The following is a 27,101-nucleotide window of genomic DNA, read 5'->3' as shown; positions in this document are numbered from 1 at the left end:
CAACAAGCAGGAATTCCTTTTAGAAGATAGTATAATTACAAGGCAGAGTGGACTGAACTGAACTGTACAAATAGGAAAAAGGATATATAGGAAGTTGACTCAGTCAGAACTGGTGTCTGGCTGGATGTCTTGGGTCAGGGAAGAGTAATAGTGATAGTAAAGTTTCTGCCTTTACCCAGCTGGTTGAGAAAGAAGGGAGAGGTTTAGGTTTTAAAAATGTTTTATTTTAGAGTTGTTGAGTTTTGAGTATTTTTTAGAACATCTGGCTGTTGAGGTCCCGTGAGACTTGAAAATACATCTTGTAGTTTAGAAAGAAGTTTGGGGCTGGTGATACAGATTTGGGAATCATGGTGGTATTTTATAACATGGGGGTTGGTGTGATCACAAAGGGAAACCGTGCGGAATTTTAAAAGAAGGAACAGGATAAAATCCCAGGACACTCCAGCAGGTAGAGGAATTGTAGGGATACGAAAGCCAACACAGTGTGACAGGGAGGCATGGGAGACCTAAGGAGAAATCAGGAGAAAGCTTCCATTACAGAAGCCAAGGTACTGTCATGTGGGAGTGGATAGGAATGGAAATGCTGCAGAGTGCAAATAAGATAAGGTCAGAAAAGTAACCTTCGGATTCCGTAGATCATTGGTAGCCTCATGGAGGTAGCGCCAGGTGAATGGTGGGTGTGCGGCCCCCAGGGTTCCAGCTGGCCGTCCAGATAAATTCTGGGACTTGTTTTTGTACTGCCTTCAAACTATGAATTGTTTTTACCATTTTAAAAGGACTTTAAAATAAAAACAAAAAGTCTCTGTCAGAAATTCTATGGCCTGTAAAACTGGTTTGCCAAGTAAAAGGAATAGATTGTTAGTCTATTTCAAGATGCTTGACTGAAGGAAAAAAGAAGGTAGAAAGGGCTTACAGCCAGAGAGGACTGACCAAACCTTCAAAAAATAAGAGAAAAAAAGGTTCGTATGTACAATTTAAAACAGTCTTTAGATAATCAGCTAATCAAACCATTTAGTTGAGAACACAAATGTCAGATATAGTCATACATCATCAGATCGGTATGATTTTAGAACACATTTTTCTTATTGTGATGTACATGAGTTTAACTGTAGTTGGCAAGGCAGGTTATTCTTACATTTATTTTTTGTTTTAGGTGGTAAAAGAACTTAAAAAGTGCACTTTCTTTTAATCCACATTTAGGGATAGATGATATCCATAATTATATAGATTTTAATACCTTTTTACAGACTGGCAATTAATATAGATGAATATAGAATTAGTATATGAAGTTTTGTATTTGTGTATGAATATGAAGTTTCCATCTTTAATGTTCTCCTTCATATGATGTTTTCCAGGATTAAAAAAATACATATTTGCTATGAATAAAAATTAGTGTGTTTATGCTTAAGAAGCATTTAATTTAATTGATCTTAACATTTCTTAATTTTGTCTCTTGACTTACCTTGTTAATTTTAAAATCTATTTAACATCCAAATAAAAGGGTTATTTTTGCACCTGAAGGCATTTCTCAGTTGATTACTTTCCTGTTTGGTTCTTTTCAGCAAGTGTATGTTGAGCATTAAGTAGGTGCCCAGCATCAATCCTGGTACCAGGGATATAAAATTAGATAAGAACTGCTTGTGGTCTCAGGTAGATGGAGGGACAAATATGCAAAACTCTATGATTCACAGTGGTTTTACTGAGACCTTCTGATTGGATATCAGTTCAATGTGCATAACCTCCAGTGTCTGAAAGATTGACCATGCAAATTCCCTTCAAGTGATTTTTAAATTGTAAAGTCAGAAAAATACTAAACTCTTATACAACAATTTCATTGTTTTACTGTTAATTATAGCAAAGGAAGATGCAAACTGTGCAGTGTGCGACAGCCCGGGAGACCTCTTAGATCAGTTCTTTTGTACTACTTGTGGTCAGCACTATCATGGAATGTGCCTGGATATAGCGGTTACTCCATTAAAACGTGCAGGTTGGCAATGTCCTGAGTGCAAAGTGTGCCAGAACTGCAAGTAAGTTTTAATTTCAACTCAAGGTGTGTATTGAGTTTAAGAGAGACCCTATTACTAGGTGCTAAAGGTTTGTGTAATATGATAAAGATTGTTCATACTGCAGCTCCATTCATTCCCACTGACTTCGTCATGTTTTAAAAAATTACTAGGTATTTATTAACATTATTTTGAAACAAGTCTAAACAGAAACTAATTTTAATAATTTTAAATTCCTCTGGTTGCCTAAAAACCTGATTTCAATTTGCCAAACATTTTAAATGACTGATACTAACAATTTAAAAGAAGCATTAGAAAATAAAGCAACTGTTTTTGAGAGAGACTGGGGTGGAGATTTAATAGGAAAATAAACCTCCAGTTGCAGAAAGTAGTTACGAGAGTGAGTGAAAGAATCAGTTATATGTTTGAATTTCCATTCCAGGAAGAACAATTTATGCTAAGACTACTTAAGAAGAAAAAAACAACCCTCTATCTATCTGAAAAACAGTTACCTTCAGTCAATCCTAGTCACCATAATACTGAAAAGAAGTACAGTTATTATATGGCATTTAAACGTTTGTAATGGGGTTATCCTTTCCTATTTGTTGTATTCCATCCTTTGGTTATTTCTCCAATCTTTTCTGTGATTTTTTTTTTTCTCCTGCTACTAATTAGCATGATAATTTGGAGAAGTTATCTGCATCTATAGCAGTTTTCAAATTGTTTACAAGCTGAGGGCTTTTTTAACGGGAGAAATTATGCCCACCACTGCCATGATCAGTCTGTTTTATTTGTAATTTAATTTGGTAACAGTAAGCATCAGTATCTTACAATTATGTGGAATAAATAGGACAATATGCTTTTATATTTTGGCAAAAATTAAAATACCAGCAAACACTTATTTGATATCTTATATCTGTGCCTACTTTCTTGGGAAGGAGTAAGAGAACTTGAAGAAAGATTACCTTTCCTCTAAGATCTTTCCATGTAGCTAAAGAGATAAAACATGCAATTTTATATGTAGAATTTGTCTAAGCTGAGTAAGAAAGAACTGGAGGCCAACTAACCCATCTTCCTTTTTGCTTCTGTTTGTCCCCAGGTTTTACGCAGGCTCCTCTCTCAGCTCTTCTTCTTGCATTCCCCGGTTTTTCTTTTCCCCTCCTCTTGAATTAAATTCTTAGTCTCTGAGAGTGGTTGACAGCCAAGAATCAAGGCAGAGCTCATGCTGTAGGCCAGGGGCCCAATCTTTGGGGCACAGGAATGTTCAGGGAAAGAGTTTAGGTTTTTGACTATTCTTAATAATTATTACAAGATGATTCTTATACCTGTTTATTTAGCACGAATGTTTACAGGATATTCTAAGCTCTTCAACCAGAATTATATTTAATTCTCAGTGTCTTTACTGTTCACATTTTATTCCTGAAATGAGGACTAAGCTTATTTTGTTCAGGAATCACACAACTAGAAAAACAGCAGTCTGAATACAAATATAGGTCTGATGCCAAATTCGATCCTCTTTTTATTATATGACAGTGTCTTTCCAATTCCCAATGACAAGATTTGTTCCTTCCCATGCAGCATCACCTATCAGTTACAGCTCCTTCCCCTAGAAAGGATATTTACTGAGATATTTAAAAAGTAAAGGTCAGAGTCATTCATCTTGTTGCCCCTCCTTCTCTGCAGGAATCCTAACGTGGCTAAAGCAGGTTCACCATAGGTGGAGCATTCAGTAAGGATAATCCTGTAGGGACCTTAGGAAGATGTCTGTCTCATCCTTTAGGGGGTTACCTCTATCATTATCTGGGCATAGACAAAACAGACACTGAGGTATTGATGAACTGGGCAGTTCCTAGGATTGATTCTTCTCATGATTACTTATGTTATAAACATAAGTTTAAAGATAAGGCATCATTAATGCTATCTTATTTTTTAGACAATCGGGAGAAGATAGCAAGATGCTAGTGTGTGATACGTGTGACAAAGGGTATCATACTTTTTGTCTTCAACCAGTTATGAAATCAGTACCAACCAATGGCTGGAAATGCAAAGTAAGTTGTTTATTTTTTTAAGAAAAATATCATCTGTATGCTTTTTATATAGAGCAGACAAATTGGATACCTATTCAAATCTATACAGTATCATCAACTTGTTAAAAAACAGCTTTATTGATGTATAATTGATATTCAGTAAACCGCAAGTTTTTAAAGTTTGCAATTTAATTTGACACGTGTACGTTTATGAAACCATCATCACCTTCAAGATAACCACCAAATTCATCACCCCTAAAAGTTTCATGGTGCTCTTTGGGAATCCCTCTTTTCCAACTGTTCACCCATTCCTACCTCCCCGCCCCTTGTCTTTCAGGCAGTCTACTTTCATTCACCAATTAATTTGCATTTTCTAGAGTTTTATATAAATGACATCATATAGTATATACTCTTTTTTTGGGGGGGAGGTCTAGCTTTTTAAACTCTGCATGATTATTTTGAGAATCAGCCATATTTTTGTGCATACCATGAGTGATTCCTTTTTTTTTGCCAAGTAGTGGCCATACCACAAATTGTTTATCAAATAACTTGTTGGTGAACATTTGGATCACTTACATTTTAGGCTATTATGAAAAATGCTGTTATGAACATGTAAACATATGTATGGTGCTTAATGGCTTAGAAATTGTTTTTGAATGATTTATCTTTAATCTCAGAAACTCTCGGAAGTGTAGTGATCCCATGAGGATACCAAAACACAGAGCAATAGTTTTAAAATCCATTGATTTAAAATCCATTGATTTAAAATCCAGAACTAAAATACATTACATTTTGATGATTATGTAGTGATTGTATATGTACATCACAGTTTTTATATGTATAGATACACTTGTATTAAATATTTGGAATCCTACTATATATGCATATGTATATTGTCCCTCCCCTGGGGTAGTTTTAGTGATTATTTACTTAGATATTTATTTTATAGATGCTGTTTAAAGATTCTCTTGGTTTTGAGAGTTAGAGGTCTGTAGACATTTTTTCATTTTTTTCATTGCTTAAGATATCCAATCTTTCTGCTTGGTATGACACTTTTAAGATGCATTTTCAATTATTTTTAATTTTTTCTGGATATTCTTTTAGTCAGTGATTCTCCCTTCTTTCATCTATTTTGTTATTTGCATCTTTATGACCTTATGTTCTATGCTGGTCTCTTTATGCTTCCTGAGGAATTTACTGAGGCTGTCGTCTGTATCTCTAAACCCTGTAGGTTGGCTGACAACTTTACCTACTGGGCAGTTATTTGTACATCACCAGGTGAACAGCAACACATTTTAGAAGTATTTGTCCATGGAAGCACAAAATATTTAAACTCTTAAAGTGAAAGTAGAAGAATAAAACAAATTTATCTTTAATTCTCAACTGACTGAATAAAACTAATTTTTTTTTCCTGTTTGGAAGATATTTACAAACTATTTACTATGACTTTTCTTTAAATGTTCTCTAGGATGGATCCGTCATAAAAGTAGTTCATGTGCTTCCTTTGAAATCTATATAGGCAAACTTAATAAATTCTAGATGAGAGCTGGTGAGGCTCTAGTGGTTAATATTCCAAGTTTACTTATTTATAGAAGCAGAAAAGGGACCAAAAGTCAGGTTTCCTGTCTTATAATGTTTTATCCTATATATGATGCTCTCTCCCTATGCTGTCATACTTTTTGAGTAGCAGGGCTTTTCTCTTTAATTAAGAAATATTTCTTGATCTAATTTTCTTTTTCTATTAGGGTGTAGACCTAAGGACTCTAGATTCATAGGCTATCTCTGTACATCCCCCAGGTTGAGCTGGTTGTTTTTTTTTTTTAATATCTAAATTTTATAGAAGAGACATGAAACTAGGCATAAACTTTATCTTCAATAATTATATGGACTTTTAAAAAATAAAACTAAATAGAATTTATAAAGTAATTACTAATTTCATCTGACATACAATTTTGCTTTGAAATTAAGTTGCCAAGATTGGGGTTTAATAGAAAGGTATTTTCTCATGCCCAGTTCAGTGTGTAGGCTTTTCCTTTGGCTTTCATAATGTTAATACAGAGAATGCCTTTTTTATTTATATAAAAATAGTATTGATAATGCTATGACCCTGTTTACTAGTTCAGAATAATCAGAGACCTCAAAGTGCCAGCAGGCAGTCCTTCAACATTAGATGTAATGAAGTGTCACTCAATAAGTATAAAGTTTTTTGTTCATGAGTGCACCATCGTGGTACAATTGAAATCTGTACTAAATGGGGGAATCAATCCAATTATTTCTAAAATATGGAACATTAGTTCCTCATTTTAAGTTACTGGTATGTTGTTTGCCCTTTAACTGTTGTCAGTTGATGTGTATGAAGATAAGAATCCTCTCTGCTGGCTCCGTGGATGCTGCATTTTTCCTGTGTCATCCAAACAGCTCATTCTTTTTACCATAAATTTACTGTGTAAAATCTTGCATCTTTTGTACGCCCTTGACGGCCCTTGGGACTAACATAATAATAAATACAAATGCTAAATGCGGGCATTAAAATCTGCATTGTGGTAACCTTGAAGGTCAAATTTTTTTTATGTTAGCATTTCTATGAAAACTTTCCACTTTTCAGAGAACAGCCCTCCCAGACTGCACCTGTGACCTCTCTGCGCCCTCACTCTTGTCCCAGCGGCACAGAAACGCGCTCCTGTCACCTGTGCACGGCCCCTCTGTTGACTTCGGCGGGGTGGGCTTCAGAGGGCTGGGGTGGAGTGGGGTGCCTGAAATGGTCCCTGGAACCCGAGGGTAGGGGTCCCTCTCCAGGTGGAGGCTTGGTGGGCTGCTGGGATTGCAGGCCGTGAGGTGGCGCCAGCCGGAGGCTCCTTCCAGAAGCTGGAAGGGCGTTCCGGCCGCGGGAGGGACGCGCTGGCTGAGTCGGGGTTGGGGGCTGTTTGCCGTCGTAGGAAGGTCCTGGAAAGGGGGCCGAGCTCGCCTGGAGGACCCCGAGGATGGGGTCCGGGTGGGGGTGGTGAGTGGAGACGCGGAGGGAGCCGAGCACCGGCGCCAACGCCCCGCCATCCCGGCTGAGGGGCACCTGGAACTTGGGGCGCGTCACCTGGTTCTAGGCCGGCGGGCGGGGAGTTCGGTGCGGCCGCGGCGGGAGGGCGGGGTCTGCAGGGGAGGGCCTGGGAACGGGAGCCTGCGGTAACTGCCCTCAGGTGTGGCTCCGGGAAGGCGGGGCCTGCGGGCGGGCGCGGTGCGAGCTGCCGCCGGCCTCTCCGCGGTTCCGGTTCTTTCCTGTGTGCGGGGCCCGGTGGTTTCAGCGTGCGCTCTGGGCTTCATTATCGGGCTCAGAAAAACCCGCTGTCGGCGGATCTGTATGTGTATGCTTTCGTCTCCTCCACACACCTTTACTTGCCTTTTTTCTTTTCTGAAATAGGGAGTTGAATTCGTAATTCGTTTTCTTTACTTTCTTAAGGAAAAAGGTGTATTTTTAAAGACTATAAATTTACCTTTGATTATAGCTTTGGCTGCAACCAAATATGTTGTATTTGTCCCGCTCTCTGTGTACATCTGACCTAATCACTGTATCTTTTGGTTTTTCAGTTGTGCTTAAGCATGTTAACTTCTGCTTTAATTGTATTTAACCCAATAATTAACCAGTGTGGTTTTTTTTCACAAATACTTTAATACTTGAAGTAGTGACTTTAAGGCTTAATATTTGTGTTTATTAATTTTATTTAGATAGATGAAGTCCTTTATATTTTTTGACTAGCTGATTCGAGAACGTATTAGGATGCAGATGAAATTGACCACTGCAGTTTTCCTCAGTTTCTCCTTGTATTTTACTTTTTCTTTTGTAAACAATACTAACATTTTTTGGTTGTTATTTAGCAGGTAGGTCAGGTCAGTGTTGATATGTTGTACTTTTTACTTTTTATTAGTGTAAAGCTACTCTATTGTGTAATGCCTTTTTTTTTTTTTTTTTTGAACCAGCTCTTTTTGTCAGACAATATGGCCTCATAGGGCTTTAGTTTACCAGTTGAATGTGATCTATTCGCATCTTTTTTATTTTGGGTCCCTTTGTGTCATTTTTATTTAGGTTAATGGTTGCAATTGAAATGTTTGGCTATTTTAAGACAAACTAGTTCTTTTGATTTCCTTTCTGTTTTTCTGTTCCTTTTATTTTCTGCAGTGACGTGCAATTAAAAATTTTATTTTGTGAATGTTACAAATGTTGAAAGTATGAATGTTTTCTTCCCCCACTTACCAGTGAAAATGGAGAAATGAGCAATTTTCTTTTCCTTTCTCTCCTCTCTGTTTTAAATCAACTGAGACCGTAAACCTTGTCACTTTTTCCTTGCAAAAAAATATATATATATATATATTTTTTTTTTCTATATAAATTCCAATCTCATTAAACCCCAGGCTTTTGGATTCTTGGTTATGCTCCATTAAGGTATAGCAATTTTTCTGAAATCCTACATATCTGAAAGAGACTGTTGTCTTCAGACTACGATAAGAACTTGGTTTGGTATCATTTCGTTTTACAATGTTTTCTTTTTTAAGCTGTAGAAATTCCCGCCCCCGCCCCCGCCCCAGTTTTCCCAGTTTGTGGTATCACAGAAGAAAAATCTTAACCCCCCCCTTTTTTTAAATGTTCACTTAACTATAATCCTTTTTTCTACTTAAGAGCTTTGGGATCTTTATTTTTGTCAGTTCTTTGAATTTGCTTCCAGGTTGTATCTGATTGTGGTTCTGCATTAATTAGTGTTGCCTGGAACATGTTGACCACTGTCAGTCTGTAGTCAGGCCCAAGAAAAGGCCTGAAGAAGTGTTGGTTAACTTTGCTTTTTTTTTTTTTCCCCCTTAAATATTTGCCATCTTTACAGTCTCTTAAATAATGTTTAGTAACATCTAGATAATTTTGTTTCCTGCTTTTAATTCATTATCTTCTTTGTTAGTTTTTTCATTATCTTGGAAGAAAACGTTTTCAGAATTCTGGGTTTATTTCTCAACACTCTCTTTTATCTTTGTCTTGCCCTCTTACTAATTTGTCCTCTATCCTAGTCTGCTGTGCTTTTTCACAGTGACTGAATCATGTATAAGATTGCTAAAAAGACAACTGGATAGTTTTTGTTTTTTTTTTAATCTGTTCTATGGAGGTTTATAATGTTGGTAAAAGATTAGGCTGTAGAGTCAGATCTCCACTTTTGCAATTACTAAATACAGGATCTTTGGCAAATTATTTGACTTCCTTAAGCCAATTTTTCCCCTGTAGAGAATGTTAGTAGAACTTACCTCACAGGGGTGTTAGATTTAGTGAGGTGATGCCTATAAAGTGTCCATCGTAATGTCTAAATTAAGTACCCAAAGAATTATCCTGGAGTTTTTCATAGGAAAAACACTGAGTAATCCACTCAGTATCCACTGAGTAATCCCCTGAAAAACCACTGAGTAATCCACTCAGTATCCACTGAGTAATCCACTCAGTATCCACTGAGTAATTTGAAGAATGATCCTCTTCCTCTACTGTTAAATTCTTTCATAGATGTCTGTAGTTGGTGGTCATAATTCGTTCATTTATTTAACATTTGAAGGCCTACTGTGTGTCAAACAGTGTGGAGGGGCCAGAGATGCACCTGGGCAAATAGGTCTGCCTTCATGGGGGGTGTCAGACTAGTGAGGCTGTTCATACTGAAGTAAGGGTAATCTTTTCAGGAACTTTGTTTTATACCAGTTGTTGTCAGGTAGGTTTCTTTTTCCTGTTTCTCTGTCAAGAATGCTTGTGTGTTGGTATATCATGAATTTTTTAAAAAATAATTTCAAACTTTAGAAGTTGGAAAAATAGGGGCGCCTGGGTGGCTCGGATGGTTAAGCATCTGCCTTCGGCTCAGGTCATGATCCCAGAGTCCTGGGATCGAGTCCCACATGGGGCTCCCTGCTCTTTGGGAGCCTGCTTCTCCTTCTGCTTCTCTCTCTCTCTCTCTCTCTCTCTTTCTCTCTCTCTCTCTGTCTCTCACGAATAAATTAAAAAATAAAATCTTTAAAAAAAAAAGTTGGAAAAATAAAAATATCCATAGGCCATTTACCTTTTACCTTTGTTAGGATTTCAGTATCATTGCATGTACCCTTCTCTCTTCTTCCCTCCCATCTCTTTTTTTTTGTCCTGAACCATTTGAGGGTAAGTTACATGTACTGTGCCCTCTTTACCCTTAAACACTTCAGTGTTTATTTCCTAATCATAGGGATATTCTTACATAATCACAGTGCTGTTATCAACTTCATATGTTTGCATCAATATAAGTATTTTCATCTATCTATTATCCATATTTCAGTTTTGTCACTTGATCTAACATCCCATATAGCATCCCCCTCTCCCCCCATGTAGGTTCCAAGATCTACTCTAGGGTAAGCTTTTATATTTAGTTCTCACTTTGGACTCTTTTAATCTGGAAAATTTCCTGAGTCCTACTCTTTTTTGATATTGACATTTTTTTGAAGAATAGAGTTCTTCCCCACATACCTGGGTTTTTTCCCACCAAATAGAACTTTTCTCACTTTGTCTTTTTGTCTGATACTTCTTCACACTTATATAGAGTTTTGCATTGTTGGTCAGAATACTGCCAAAGTGATGATGTGTTCTTGTCAGTGTGCCTCTGCTAGAGCACCTGGTGCTCATCTCGACCTCATAGGTGACGTGCATTCTAATAATTTGGTCATGCTGCTGTCAAATTGCTTCAGTTTTTTTTCCTCTCATAATTAATAAAACATTATATGAGAAGATATGTAAGACCATGTGAATATCTTGCTCCTCAAAATTTGAATTTTACTTTCACAGTTTCAGACTCCAAGTCATTTGGAGTGGGTCATGATAGCTCTTCATGATAATTCTTCATGAATTCTTGTTTTAGTTTCTAAGCTACCTATACAAGCAAATGAAATAGTTTAGAAGCACCAGTTTGTTTTCACAGTCCAGAGTCGAGTAGTCTTATTCCACATAAGCTACTTTGCACATAAGCTACTTCCTGATTCTGGGATATGTTTCTTATTTGAAGTTTGGGTTGCTGTGTTCTTGGTTTTCTTCCTTCCCTATTTATGTTTTCTTGGATGTCTCTCGCCCCTATTTACATTTTCATGGAGGTTTTAGTGCAAATTGAATGATGTCACATCAGATGTTCAAAACACACTGCTTTTTCAAAAACATATACCCTAAATTAGTGTCATGAAAATTAAAGCTTAATGTATAATGTACAAATGTTTCATTGATTTCAGAAAGGTTCACACCAGAACTGCAATACAAATGCATAACAAACTGTTTTTGTTTTCATTTTTTCTGGTGTTTAGAATTGCAGAATATGTGTAGAGTGTGGCACACGATCTAGTTCTCAGTGGCACCACAATTGCTTGGTATGTGACAGTTGTTACCAACAACAGGATAACTTATGTCCTTTCTGTGGGAAGTGCAACCATCCAGAATTGCAGAAAGACATGCTTCATTGTAATATGTGCAAAAGGTAAGAAAATACAATTCTTCCATTGAGTTTTTGGTCAGTTTTCTTATCCATGTGATCATTTGTGCTACCATGTATCTTTGAGTTCCAAGCTTTTATCACTCTAATGATCCTCTGGGTACTGAGTGCTGTTAAAGATGAAATTAAATTACATATTTATGAGTCTGAAAGGCATAAGGAAGTGAATGGACGAAAAACCAGAAATGAGCATTAAGAGGGGAATGTAAGGAGGAAATGGTTTAAAAATAAGGAAGTAAAAATACGTGAACACCTTTAATGACCTCTGAAAATGCCAATTTCTTTTCTAGAACCTTCACCAATTGCCAACTTCTGTAACCTCTCGTCTGTCATCCTTAACCCTTCGCATACCCAGTTTTCAGCAATTGCCTCTTTTTTCCCTGGATAGTAAATTGTCTAAATTAGAAAATTTTATTTAAATATATTTGTCACTGCAGGTGGGTTCACTTAGAATGTGACAAACCAACAGATCATGAGCTGGATTCTCAGTTCAAAGAAGAGTATATCTGCATGTATTGTAAACATGTAGCAGCTGAGATGGACCCATTACAGGCAGGTGATGAAGTGGAGATGGCTGAAGTCACTGCAGGTAATCTTGAGAATTTTGGGGTTTTGTTTTTGTTGTTGTTGGTTTTTTTTTTTTGATGTTGTGCCAGCCAGTCTCCAATAAATTATTTTAGTAATGATGAGGGAATCCTGTGTATCAGGTCCCATCTTATTCTTAACTTCTCAGCCTTTAAGTATACATGTGATTTGGGTCATATCTGAATCTGATGGCTGACATCTGATCTAGCTACGCTCCAGCCCTTCTCCTAATAACTTGAACTCCAGGACTGATGTGCCTTACCAGTTGTATTCTTTGAGCAGCAGTGCAAGTTGTCAATGTTTGGCTGTATGACCTAGTTTGTACTTTATAACCTGGGTTCTTTCACTCCAAACAAATTTTAGTTTTATAATGTGCTTCTTAAATGTTAGTTCATATCTTTTGAGCCCAAAATTTTGTTTAGGTAATTTTAGTAGTATACTCTTGGTTGAAACATAATAAGTTTTTTGGTGGTAAAGAAAACAGAGGGTCTTACAGATGGTTTTTCCTTTTCATCAATATGAATGGCAACTTTTATAAAGTCCTGTGTTATCTGTGAGAGGTTTAAGTAGACACATCTTAATTACTAATGCTTTGTTTCCAGGATACCATCAGTATACAGTTGTGGAATGTCCTTTTAAATAATATGTCAGTAACCTTTTAATTCTTAATTTAGATGTTTTTCCATCTACATCTAAAATGTAGATATATTTATGGTTGAAAATTTAAAAATGTGAAGAATTTATGGCATTTTGGGTGATAATTTACCCTCACTATAGCAAAGTAATAACTATTGACATAGTTAACAAAAACAGAAAAACTTATTCTAAGCTAAAGAATAAATAATATTCTGTTAAGATTATAACAACGAGATGGAAGTTGAAGGACCTGAGGACCATATGGTATTTCCGGAGCAAGCAATTAATAAAGACATCAATGGTCAGGAGTCCACACCTGGAATTGTTCCAGATGGTAAGAATGTTTTTGATAATGGATATAATTTATTTTCTAAAGAAAATGTGTATATACAGTGAATATGTGAAATTTACTATATGTTTACTATCCTAAATAAAAATGAGCCACAATGTGTAGTCACTTAGGAAATTGTTTAGAGAGGAGCTTTCTAGTAAAATAACATTAGAAATTAATAGGGGAAAGGGCATATATATATTTATAGTTCAGTTGTAATCTAGACCTAATCATAAATACATACTTTGGGGGCCACGTGATTTTCATTAAAAAGCAATTTATTATTTTCTCTTTCTTTAGTTATACTTCTAATTACTAACTAGAACTGTTACTGATTGTGAGATGTTTCATGCTGAGATAATGAAAAATTTATTGTTTTAGATCGTCTCAGTGGTTCTGTTGAGGGTATTTCAGTTATTTCAGTGATATTTCAATTAAGCTTTTTGCAATGTTGATAATAGCTATTACTATACTTGAGGATGTGGAATTAATGAGACAAGGTTGGGGAAAAACTACTTATTAAATTTAATCTTGGGCTCATCTGACAGTATGGGATTTTATGTGAAATTTTATATTATATAGATTGAGTGTATACACACAAAGCCTCAGATTGAGTTTCAGTTTTGTATTTAACAACTTTCACTAAAAGGTATTGCATAAGATTGAAGAAAAATAAGACAAAGCTAACTGTAACAATAAATCTTGTCATAGTGCATAATCAGATTCCTAATTTCATCTCCATACACTGCTTACTAATAAATAGTAACAGTGTGTTTTGTGCTTATATTGAGAATTGGCATTTGGTAGTAGGATAAAAAATCTTATTCAACTTACTATTGAGAGAGCAGTGTTAGAGCGATTTTGAGTCCTTGCTAGAGATTCCATAAATGTGTCGTTCACAGCAGTTCACATCCACACAGAAGAGCAGCAGAAGAGTAATCCACCAGAAAGTCTTGATACACATGGTCTTCTCATTTCTGGTAAGCATACTATCTAGTTTGGTTGAATTACAGCATAATGCTTTTATGACTGCTTTGCCGATTTGAGCCATGATCTATTAAGTTAATTTTTCAAATGAATTATCCCGAAGAACTATTTACTTTTGCCATATACACATTACAGTAATGAAATCTTTTAGTTAAGTGATCCTTTTCTTACAGAGAATCAGCATTGGATTTCTAAAGGAGGTTATAGTCTCTGTAGAGTTGCTAAATCAAATGTTCATTATTAAGTTAAAATCAGGGGCGCCTGGGTAGCTCAGTTGGCTAAGTGTCTGCCTTCAGCTCAGGTCATGATCAGGGGCCCTGGGATCAAGCCCCACGTCAGGCTCCCTGCTTGGTGGGGAGTCTGCTTCTCCCTCTGCCTCACCCCCTCTTTGTGTGCATGTGCACACTCTGTCTCTCTCAAATAAATAAAATTTTTGAAAAAAATAAGTTAAAATCATTATAGAAGACTAGTAGTAGAACATAATAGAACTGCTTGTGATGAAGAGCATGTTTACATTTGTATTTTAATACTTCCTGCCTAGTGTACAAAAATAATATACTTGTGGTCTGCATGTGTGCTGCACATTTTCTTTTCAGTGAGACTTGAGGTAATCGGTCTTCTATTAACCACAGTTTAGGCTTCATGTGGCATCAGGATAAGTTTTTTCACTTGAGTCACTCAAATGATGGCACTCATTATTTATATGTAATTTTCTGTTTTAAAAGTGTGTTTTTAAATCATTTTTTAAAGGATTTTATTTATTTGAGAGAGAGAATGAGAGACAAAGCATGAGAGGGAGGGTCAGAGGGAGAAGCAGACTCCCTGCTGGGAGCAGGGAGCCTGATGAGGAACTCTATCCCAGGACTCCGGGATCATGACCGGAGCCACCCAGGCTCCCTGTAATCATTCCTTTTTAATGTTAAGCTTTTTTGAAGCATTTTTGTGTGTAAAAATATTTGGTATGATCAGATCTGTTATTTGATGGTTTTGTCTTTATCCTCAACTGTAGTCTTCCATGGAGTAGGAATGAAAGTTGGATTTCGTTTTGATATCAGAACATAAAGTGCAGTCACCACAGTAAATAGTAAATGAGAAAATTAATAACTCTGTCAGTGTAACTTAGAAATTACCTTGATAGTATTTGAAATAAGTGCTTTTTATCCGGTGATCTTACCTGATAGAGCCTTGTAGAACTCATGTAAATTGGATCTCTGACTTCTGTTTTCGGGCATGATTGGGTTAAAGGCTTAACACATTAGTTAGCACCCTGACTTAAAATTTACCAATTAGTGACTTTTGATATTTCTGATATCTAATTATGTTTATTGACTTGCTAAGCTTTGTTTAATTATTGATGATGAGGAAATACAAAGATTATATATCAAAAATATATATGTTAGCAGGTACAGCTAATAAGTAAAATAAGTCTTCTATCTGTGATGTTACTCATCTGAGTTTGCAGAATGAGTTTCAGTTATTTCAATGATACTTCATGTGAGTTGTTTACATCTGAGTGCCTGCTATTGCAAAATTGCTTTATATTCTAGACTAGTCTTTACTTTTTAACTTGGATACCTCATGTAAGATCACTGAGCCTCCTTTTTCTAGCTGTTGAAAGAGTATAACTTTGCCTACAAAATTGTAAATCTTTTTGTAAATGTTCAAATTGTAAAACATCATATATGTTCAATAGAATTATATTAGAAATTCTGTTTTGATATTTTTTACCAGAAACCACCTTAAACTCTGGAGATCCTATTGAGATGATGTTTTTATAGCTTTTCTGTTTTTATAGCAGATCACCTGATCTGTGACCAGTTCTAATTCGTGTATTTTGGTCTTTATTAACTTGATAATTGTTCTTTTTGGATAAATACCTTCTAAGTCAGGGTTTAACCATAAGTGTGCTTTGGAAATCCCTTGTCTCCCTTTCCCCTGCCCAAGCCTATTATTTTTAAGCCAGAAAATTAAATTTTAATTTATAGGTACATTAACATAACAAATATTCCAAATTTTGTAGAATCATCCCAAGATAAAGTGAATCCTGAAATGGAAAATCAGATTTCTCACGAAGTTGATAGTGACAAAATGGAAATGTCTTCTAAAGTGATGCATATTTGTGAAGATCAAAATGAAAACAAAATGGAAGTGACAGAAAATGTTGAAGTCCGTACACACCAGATCATTGTGCAGCATGAGGACCTGCAGTTAGAGGAACCCAAAATGTTGGCGTCCACAGAAGAATCACAGCGTCCAAAATTCACCACTGAATCTGCCCCTGTTCCACCAGAAACCGTAGTGTCCCCATGTAAGGAAAGTACTTCTTTATGTTCTAAGGAACAGTTGGCTATAGAAAGGGTACAAGAACAAATGGAACAGAAAGCAAGTTCTGAATCTTCCACTGCATTTATGGACTTTGAAATGACCCCTGCAATTGGGAGCTGTGTGAAAGGTGGTTTATGCCGAGAAGACAAATCTATAAAATCTCCATCTGAGACGGAGTTGTCATTTGTGTCAGCAGCAGATGTAAGCAAGGCACATGTGTCTTCCTCTCCACTTCCTTCAGACTTGCCTTCCCAGGACATACTGCACACTTACCCTTCAACCCTCAATGCTTCTGTTGGAAACATTATGCCAACAACCTATATCTCAGTCACTCCAAAAATCGGCATGGGTAAACCAGCTATTACCAAAAGAAAATTTTCTCCTGGTAGACCTCGGTCCAAACAGGTAGGGTGATTTTAATGATATAGACAGAAAAATCTGTTGGAGCAATTATATAAAATAAGGCGTTCGTGGAACTTTGGAGGGTAATTTTTCCTGATTTCAGGTAGAACTTAGATGTAATGTTTAATGTTGACCAAAGTGTTTTGGCCAGGTTGTTTTTTTTTTTTTTTTTTTTTAAAGCTGTAATGAAGAGTAATTTATTAAAGTTAAAGTGATCTCATATTCAGAATTTCCACTTAGTTGGAACATACCAATGCAACCTATTTGATTACAGTTTCTAGTAAAAAACACTTAAATTTTTAAATTCTATGCCACAGTAATAATAGAGCTTTAAACAGTGAAGTGTTAGGTATATTGTAACTGACGTTTATTTTTCCCCTCTACAATATTTGTTTATTGATATTATTCTTTGTCTATATTTTTAACTGTTTAAGCATCAAAATTTACTAAGGGAGTTTTTCATGGTGGGTTTTTCTTAGTTTGATTTTTCTTTTAATTGCTAACTTCTTTGTGATCCCCCCCAACCTAGGACTTATTTCAGTGTTCTTATGGAAAAGTCTTAGAATTGCATTGTTGATCTTTAGGAAGTGAGGGGAATTCTTCCCATGACCTAAGTAGTGTGGATTCTACCCTTTAAGGGTAAGTTCCAGTTCTTTTTTAGTGGGATTTAAACTAACCAGAAGACAAAGTGAGATGCTATAGCTAATATTTATTCTACAAAATTTCTATTTTCTGAAGTTCTTATAAAATGGCAAGATATCCAACAGTGCAGTGTTTAGTCGCAGTGGTAATCTGAAGTTTCGCGTCTCATGATTTAAATTGCTTCCAGTGATTAAAGTTTGACGTTATAGGAGTAGTATCATCTTGATCATCCAATTTTGGAATCCAAAGAGAAGTAGAAAAATAGAATTTTATTTTAATGTGAGACTTAGTTTCATCTAAATTCCAGATATATTTTATTCTCTGAAGACAGGAAGTTACACACCAGAGGCAAAGTAATTGCCTCATGGGGGAGAACTACTTCTGTGTGGCAAAGACATACGCAGTAAACTAAGACACTCCTTCCTATATGCCTTTCTCTAAGTATTTTCCGTGATACTTATTTTATATTCTACCAAGAGAGGGTTTTCTCCTCAAACCAGTTCTCCTCCCTACTCTTGTTTTCTTTTTTAAAAATAATTGTTAAGTAACAGTTACGTGGTTTTGGCTCTGAAAAAACTTCAGCAATGGAAATTTGAATCTCAAATTTAATTTTGATTCAGATATTTACATTCTTTTAAAGATACTGCATCATAAATATTCCTGTCAAATTTTACTATATAGAGACTTTTACTCCAACTGAGAAACCATTAGGATTATTTTTCTGTTGACTTAATGTTCTAAGATTTATGTGCATATGAGTCTGAGTGTGTGTTAATGTATGTGTGTGAGAGTGTCTTCCAGGTTTATCCCATTTTATATGACCCATGTCCTAATATTTGTTATTGCCTCTGCTGTATTCTCTTTCAGTTCCCAATTCTGGTAGTATTCTATTTTCTGTTGCCATTGTCTCATTACTGCTTCATAATTGCTGCTAATCTCATAAACAGTTCATAGGCATGTTTAACCTTTTAGCTTGGTTTTAGTTGTGTAGCAAACAGCCTTCACTTGGTGATGCATAGCTTGCTGATGTACTGCTGTTTTTGTGGAGAGTATGAATTGGATAGAACAAGACAGCTCTTTTATTTTTTATCATTGCTGAGGTACTGAGGTCGTAACTTCCAGGGAATATTCCAGTGTATATCTTTATGTTGGAAATCCTGAAGTCTGTTACTCTGTTACATGAGTTTCTTTGATGTCAAGAATTCCTGTGTTATATCTTTAGGTTTGTGTTTATTTTGCATATTCTTGGTAGTGGGGACTGGGTATAAAATGAGATGGATGTTCATGGCAATGATTGTGATATAAGCAAGATTCTTTGGTGTTCAGCTGTGTTTTGATTGTTAACAGTAGTGTTTCCATATTTTGTTGAAGGTTCTCTGGTCTTTACCAGTATAGGGAAGACTATCCTAACCAAAGAACTGCGCATTTCATTGATTAAATTCTTTTTCACAGTCGTCAGATCTTTATGTTCATCTCAACAAAACATCTCATGTTTTCTAATATTATGTGAGCTTTTCTAAAGAATTCGCTTAGAAATTAAATGAATAATTAGAAACAAAATCTGGAAGCTTAAATTTGAGGTGTCAGCTAATGATTGGATTATTGAATGTTTTTTGGAGAAAGGAGTTAGCCAGTAGAAGGGTAAGCCTTTGCTGTCTAAGAGAAGTATAAGGCAAGCCTCATAGATCTAATTTAAAAATTTCTAGTAGTCCCACTTAAAAATAAGCAGGTGAAATAAATTTTAATGTTTTAACTTAATATATTAAAAATATGTTAGTATTTTATATATTTATATATATTTATTATATATTATATATAATATATATTATATATAATAAATTGTATGATAAATATATGTAGTATAACTATATAAATAATTACATATAATTCATATATAACTATAATATATAACATATATAAACAATCATATTATGTATATAATAAAATTATTAATGAGATCTTTTACATTCACTTTTCATGCTAAGTGTTCAAGATCTGGTTTCCCACCACATACATTAGAAGTACTTTGTAGTCTCATGACTAATGGCTACCTTATTAGACAATGCAAGGGCAAGCTTTTTTTTTTTTTTTTTTTTTTTTTTTTAGATTTTTAATTTATTTTTTGACAGAGAGACAGCAAGAGAGGGAACACAAGCAGGGGGCGTGGGAGAGGGAGAAGCAGGCTTCCCGTGGAGCAGGGAGCCTGATGCCGGGCTTGATCCCAGGACCCCAGAATCATGACCCGAACGGAAGGCAGACGCTTAATGACTGAGCCACCCAGGCACCCCAAGGGCAAGCATTTTTAAAAACAGGAAGATTTTAGTTCCAGAAGGAACTACATTTGAAAAGAAATACCAACTGAATTTAAGAGTGATAAATTAAGAATGGTGCTGAAGTAGAAATAGTCTACAACCTTCAATTGCTCATAGGACACATTTTTAAGTGAATGATAAAAACGATTTGTTGTAGCAACAATTCACTGTGTATTTTCAATGTGTAATAGATTATCAATATAGAAGTCATACATATGTACACATATGTTCATGTTCTCTTGTATATACACATATAAGTACATATATATGAGTATGTGTGTAGTGATACTAGAGTATGGATGGGTATATAAATCACTATTCTGAGTTGGAGATATCAGGACACAGACCATGGAATCTGTACAGGATTATTTTCCCTTTAGAAGTGATTAATCATTCAAGTTTAGTGTTTTATATTACACTTTTTATATGGAAGAGTTTAGGTGTTATTTATACTATATTCTTCATGAGATGTTTCAAATATATCTCAGATGTATGCTTCAAAACTTTACTGTGGGAACAGTAAGGTAAGTTTTTCTGATGGTTGTGGATAGAAAAAGTTTCTTTTTCTTGTTTTCTTCCTCATTTCAGACACAGGATTTCACAAAGATAAAGAGGAAGAATATAGACATGATAGGTATAGTAGGAGAAGGAAATTGGTGGAGCAATGACAGGGAGCCAGCCAGTTGGACATGGTTTCATATAAATTGTCCCAGTGAACAGTTGGGATTTCTTTCTTTCATCCTTTATTGAAGTTATTCATTTGTATATATTTTAGTGTTTCTTTTTTTTAGTATTTTTATGGGTATATCCACTTTGGACCTTAGGTATAGAAAAGTCATTATTGGCCAACTGCATGTTATAATTGCCTGGAGAGCCTTAAAACATATCAGTGCAATGACCCCACCCTACAATTAAAACAGCCCTACAGTCTTCTTTCATTTTAGCCCTGGAAGTAGAGTCCTGAATTAGGGAAATGTGCTACTCATTGTTACTTGTATGCATACGACTTACTACAAGAAATGATTCTTAAAAAGCAGTGGAAAATAGCATGGAAACATTTTTTATTTCAGCATATCACATAACAGTGTTTTTCATTTTCTACTTATTTCTCTCATTCCACAGTTGTATTTATCCATTTTAATTTGGAAATTCTGAGATAATAGTAATTTCAGCCCATCTTCTGTTATTTATCCTATTTGTATCAGTTTATTTTATGGAAAAATATTTCATATAATCACATGACTGTGCTCTGCTTTAGACACTTAATGTACTAAGTGCTTTCATGATAGTATTGAAAGAGGTTTATTAAACCTATGAAATATGTTTTATTGAAATATTAAATATTTCAATGAAATTTCATAAAAATAAACTTAAGTACTCAACTGTATTTTGAAAACTTTCAATTCTAGGAAGTTTTTCATTTTTGATTTTACCTTTCCATCATTTTTTGTTGCTAAAATCATGTATATGGAAACCGTAGAAATTTCCATTAAGTTCTAAGACTGAAATTTATTGAGGGGTTCTCAAAGTGAAATTTCTTCAGTATAGTAGGTTTCCAAGGATAGTACTTCATTAGATCATAACCACTTTTCCATTACATTGTCAAGTGGATATTTATTAATTTAACTAATTTTATTATGAACCATAGAATTTTATGACATACTTGCTTACTGCAATAGCATTTTGAATGAAGTGTTTTGAGTTAACAGATCAGTTTCATAATCTATTCTTGTGAGAGAAGAACCTCCAAGGTGGCGAGCTGTAGAGGATTGTAGTTTTATTAACAATTAATTACAAGTAAGCACTTTCTTTCTTTTTTAAAATAGTAGACACCATTTCTAGTTTGTAAACAAAAATCCTTAAGAAGCACTGTTGATTTTTTAAATTTTTGTTTTGTTTTTAAGGTTAAAAAAAGGCATATCTATAAATCGTACTGTCCAAATAAGGAGAGGTTTAGTTCTTGTTAAATTATTTCATATCCAGTTTTTAATTAAAATGTTTGAATTTTGAAGCATTGCTTGATATAACTTATACACGGTGGTATTCACTAAAAGGAAAGAAATTACCCTGTGTAGTTTTAATTGTCCCTTCTTGGATACCTATTAGGTAAGGTAAAACCTACATTTCTTATACTTTGTCTTAGAGCCTATTAAAGGTTTCATTAGTAAACAGATAACACATTCTGTATTCTTTACGGAGAATAAAAGATGCACTGTAGTTGCCCAGAGTGATTTTCCACTTATAGTCTAGTCTAAATACTATGCTGCGTTTTTAAAAAGTGACTTTTAAGAAGTATTTTGTATTGTTTACATCAGTTCTTCCTGTAACTGATACCAGGAAAGATTGGTTACTATAAATTCAGCGTGCGTATTTCCATAGTGCAATTACTTGGATTCAGATCCTTATTTTCAATTATTGTCTGGGTGACACTAAGCACGTTACCTTGCCAACTGTCTTGTTTCTTTATCTGTAAAACTACCTCTTAGGGTTGATGTTGGAATTTAACAATAACACATATATAGCACCTGACACCTAGCAAGTGGTAGTGCTGCCCTGCTTGCCTTTTTGAATTGCAGAGTAATGCATATATTCTGTGACAATGACAACTTGAGGAGATAATCGTCCTGTATTAAACGTAGCTCGGGAGAACCAATCAGATCGACTGATAATTACTTGTACTGAAATGTGCCAATGAAAATAGCTGTAGGCCTTGAGTGAGTCAAATACTGGACACAGTAAATACAGTATGTAGTAGGTTTCTTGAGTTCAAAGCCAAGTAATGGCTGCACAGATTTTGGAACTGAACAGCCTATTAATTATACTGTGTGTGATATGTCCTGCAGGAGAGGAAACCCAGGGTACTATGGAAAAGTAGAGGGTGAGAGGAAGCTCAACTCAGACTTGCATGCTGTGCAGCTAAAGTCCAAGAAACACTGCTCTAAATTGCTGAAAACCTGTAGTTTTAAACCTAAAAAGTTTGTAGCCCTCTGGGGTGGCAAGCTGCGTACACATAGAGATCAGAAGCATCCCTTTTCTCTTGGTTTCCTTGTGCCTATTGTGATATTTCCGAAGCTGTTCTAAAACCATTGCCAGCACCAGCCAAATTCACATTCCTAAATTATTGAAGGCTAAAGCTGGTAACAGCTGTTTTTGTCTTTTTATAGCATCTTATCAAAGCACTATCAGGACTAAATTTCTTGTTCCATTTGATGTTGAACTCAGTTTTGTATGTGAGACTTATTTATGTGAAAAGAATTCTCTAAGTCATAAAAATGAGTTGTTTGCTGTTGTGGCTGTAATATACATGAGTGAATGTACATACCGAAAAGGAATTATAAATGCTTAGGTTTTCTGTTTCTCTTGCTGATTGTCCTTTCTGCTCTCCATCATTTTTGCTTTCTCTGAATCAGACTTACCCTTCAGTAGCAACCTTGGTTTCACAGAGCATGTTGGGAGGGGCTGGACCTGAGGGAGGATGACTTGCGGGTGCAAAGTCTGCCCAGGAGACACCAAACCTCTGGCTCCTCTGAAACTTTTTCGGTAGATTGGGATGCTGTTGGGCTCTAATTATGACATTGATCATATTTAACAGCCAGCAACCAACAGGATTAGGCTTCTAATAATAGAAAGTTGACCTTAATATCCTTTTCTCCACTTGCCATTATTGTTTCCATTTTCCTATCCCACAGCCCTTGTAACAGCTGTATAATTTACCAGGTTGATAAATTTACCTGAGAAGTTGGCCTCAGGTAGAAAGAAACGTAATACCAACTTTAAACAGGTTTTGGGTTCAGTAATTATTGTTAGAATCTAATTGAATCTCAACCTAGTAGTATTTTTTTTTTAAGTTTCTATAGGATTTGATAGTAAGTTGCTTCTCTTTAGCTCTCTTTACAACTTAGTTTCTTGATGGCTACATTTTGAACGCTTTTGTTTTTAATTCATTATAGTTTAAGAGTAGCAGTGCATTGGATGGGTGGGTAATTTTTTTTAAGGTGAGGAAATTCAGGAATGTAGGCTATATCTGTTGGGGGAATTAGTATGTTTCAAAGTACAATGCTTATTGATGCATTTATTCATCTGAAAAAACATGCCCAGTGGAAAAAAATAGGCATTCAATAAGCACTGAATAGAATGCTTAACGTAGCAGTGAACAAAAAGAATGGTCTTTTCTCATCAAGCTTCTAGTCCAATGGCAACAAATAAATGTAAATGTAGTAAGTATAAATTCAAGTGTAACAACAGTGTAAACCATGTTTCAGTAGACAGGGGAGCTGACCTCTGAATTGTCTATGTAAATTCTTTTTCATCAAAGCTGAGATCTGTAGGATAATTTATGACTAAAGTTGATAATTATAGCTGTATATTAGTTTTAAGGTCTAAAGAATATATTAGGTAATTTTTTCATTGTCAAAACATCTAAGTATAATCATAATTTTTCTCCAGTTCCTATAAAATTGCACACAATCTATCTTCCAATGTCTTACAATAATATAGTTTTTAAAATTCATAATGTAATTACCCAAGCTTTTATTATATAAGTTCTTCATAGTAGTTGAATGGTTTTCTAATTATTCCTGAAATGGCATCCATACATTCTTGATCTATGGAGCCCTTCATTTTGTTCATCCATGTTCTATGAAGTGTAAATGTTTTTAAAATTAGACACAATTTTGGCATCAAAGCTAACTTTTAAATTATGGTGAATAACATATTATCTGAGAGTATGACTTTTTATAATATGTTTTAAGAGCTTTCTCCTGACATAACATTAAATTATCCACCAAAAGGAATTTTATCAGAGAAAAACCAATGGAAACCTTGAGAGAACTAAATTTAGGTATCTCTTGCCCCCATTCTCTACCAGTAGATAATCAGAAACAGTAAAACATAAGACCCCAAATTTCAATCAGTGAGAAGATGCAAAACATGTTGTAAGGTAGAGGATAGTTCAGCTGGAGTGCTGAAGAAAGGCATCTTTGATGAGGAAATGTCTGAGCCCGTATGTGAAGAAGCCATCCTTTGGAGAGTTGCAGTTGTCCAGAGTCAGTTAGCCCCCCAGTGGTGAAGAGCTTGGCATGTTTGAAGGAAACCAGGGTAGTGGGGACATACCAGTCATGAGAGAGGGCCGCAGGATGTGGCTGGAAAGAGGCGGTGGGAAAGGTTTGAAGTAAACTAAATGCACCGAGGAGCTGTTGGAAGGGTTTGAAACAAGGTAGTGTCTTGCTTGATCAGATTTACATTTTTGCCAAGTCCTTCTGGCTGCTGTGTAGAGGAGGGCTTGAGGGGGTTGCGGGGTAGGGAGATTGAGTACTGATTTACTGATGGTTTGGATTGAAGGAGTGGCAGGGGAGAATGATGAGGGAAGAGAACAGATCAGATGACTCCCCATTTTCTGACTTGAGGTCTGGAATCTGTTTCTGAAGAGGGGGAAGATTGTGAGACGGAACTGGGTAAGGGAGAGATTTTAGGTGTGGTTAAGTTGTGAGGTTTGGTGTGACAGAATGGACGTGCTAAGGAGGAAGTTGAAAACCATACTAACTTCTGCAAGAACATGTTGGAACTAGAAATGTGAATTTGGGAGACAACAACATTCAGGATGGTGTTTATAGCCTTTATGATAGATCATACCATTTAGGAAGAGACTACACAGAAAGGAACATTGTCCCGGCCTCAGCCCTGGGAAACACTGGAGCTTTGGAGGTCTGGTGGAGGAAGGGCATGCATGGGGGACAGAAAGGTCAGCAAGGAATGGCAGAGAAACATTCACAGGTGTGCTGCATTGAACCCAACAGAACTGTATGGTGACGTTGACAGTTGGAGTACAGTGAGAATAGAGAAATGACCGCTGGCAGCAATACAGGTTACCCAGAGACCCTGGATGCAGCAGGAAAGACATAGGTATAGATGCAAGTTGATCTGACACTGGGAAAGCGAGGTAATTTACCTGTCAGTAAAATCAGGACAGCCATTCACTGAGCTTGAGGGTAGGTTAATTAAAAGTGAAACCAGGCTCTTCCTTGGGTGCTTTTTCTCAAAATACTGTTATTGCATTAATTATCTGCTCCCCAAAGGGTAGTCAAACTCTAATTCTGGTTGATTATTTAAATTCCTGGTGGTAGTTTTATGTGATTCATAGACTACTACTTGTTAGTTTGATAATATTCTAGAAACCTGGTAAGTACTGTGTTTCTTAAGTTTGGGTCATTTAAGTGGTAAAAGTTACAGCATATGGTATGGAATTGCCTAATTCAAAATAGGTTCTTTATTGTTTGACATTTGTTCTGTGTTTTTCTTTAAAATATTATCTTTGTGAAGTAGACTTTTTTATTTATGCTGCTTAGCGTCTTCATCAGATTAGTTCAGGTTAATGCTGAATGTGGTTATTAAGAAGTAAAATGTCTTACTTTCATTTTAACTATTTTAATAAGATACTGTTTCTTGTACAAATAACCAAGTATCTTAGGCATTTTAATTTGCAAATTTAGGACAATTTGCTTTAACCTTTTCCACTGTACAAATTAGTCCCTTGGATATAATCTAAGGATGATAGTTCCCTAAATAAAAATAAAAACCAAAACTACAACTAGTGGTTACTGGAAGGAAGAGTAGTTAAATGCTAGGATTATAACTGATATCTACATCTTAAGATTGCAGACTAACTTTCCACAATTTAAAGTGAACGTGTCTATCAATTACTCATGTTGCTGATTGCATTTGTTTGCCTACTGCTTTGGTTGTTTATAGCAGTAGGTGTACGTATGTAACGTTCTTTAAGGTTATTTCTCTTTTCCAGGAGAGTGATAGTTGTTAGAGGAAATAATCCCCAAATAGTTTCTTATATAAAGTATTAATTCTTAGAGTTTAATTGACTTTTATTTATGTTTTGGTTCTATAATTGAAGTTCATGAGTCAGTGTTGATGTCCTATAAACCCTAATTCCCAGTATGTTTCATTGTACTGATGTTTCCATCTGAATAAAATACTTAATGTAAATTGTAGCTGCAAACATTTAAGTATAAAATCATTGTAAGCCATAAGCTTCTTGTCCCTATCTTGAAGCAATTTGTCCTAAATTTCCATACGTCTGCATTTGTTTTTGCTGTTCTAAAATTCCTCAGTTGCTGGCTTTGACCTTTTACGTTGCTGAGTTTTATACATCTATTTTCTCACCTGCCATATCCTAGGGGGCTTGGAGTACCCATAATACAGTGAGCCCACCTTCCTGGTCCCCAGACATTTCAGAAGGTCGGGAAATTTTTAAACCCCGGCAGCTTCCTGGCAGTGCCATTTGGAGCATCAAAGTGGTAAATAAAATTGCATTTACATTCATATATCATTTCTTT

At 35.6% G+C, this 27,101-nt stretch overlaps 1 protein-coding gene across 4 annotated transcripts in view; it reads left to right on the top strand.

Annotated features, from left to right (window-relative positions):
- KMT2C (lysine methyltransferase 2C) overlaps positions 1-27,101 on the top strand; it is a 270,536-nt gene that overhangs the window by 152,953 nt on the left and 90,482 nt on the right. For all 4 annotated transcript variants that reach the window (XM_027573958.2, XM_027573955.2, XM_027573957.2 and 1 more), the window contains exons 8-15: positions 1,856-2,027; positions 3,937-4,051; positions 11,351-11,520; positions 11,973-12,124; positions 12,977-13,090; positions 13,990-14,067; positions 16,095-16,804; positions 26,943-27,062. In XM_027573958.2, the coding sequence (XP_027429759.2) occupies positions 1,856-2,027; positions 3,937-4,051; positions 11,351-11,520; positions 11,973-12,124; positions 12,977-13,090; positions 13,990-14,067; positions 16,095-16,804; positions 26,943-27,062 (1,631 nt within the window). The remainder of the gene's footprint in view (positions 1-1,855; positions 2,028-3,936; positions 4,052-11,350; positions 11,521-11,972; positions 12,125-12,976; positions 13,091-13,989; positions 14,068-16,094; positions 16,805-26,942; positions 27,063-27,101) is intronic.

This window comes from Zalophus californianus, chromosome 12 (genome assembly GCF_009762305.2).
Source record: "Zalophus californianus isolate mZalCal1 chromosome 12, mZalCal1.pri.v2, whole genome shotgun sequence".
Taxonomy (NCBI): domain Eukaryota; kingdom Metazoa; phylum Chordata; class Mammalia; order Carnivora; family Otariidae; genus Zalophus; species Zalophus californianus.
Note: the sequence above shows the minus strand (reverse complement) of the source record. Positions and strands in the feature narration are given on the sequence as shown.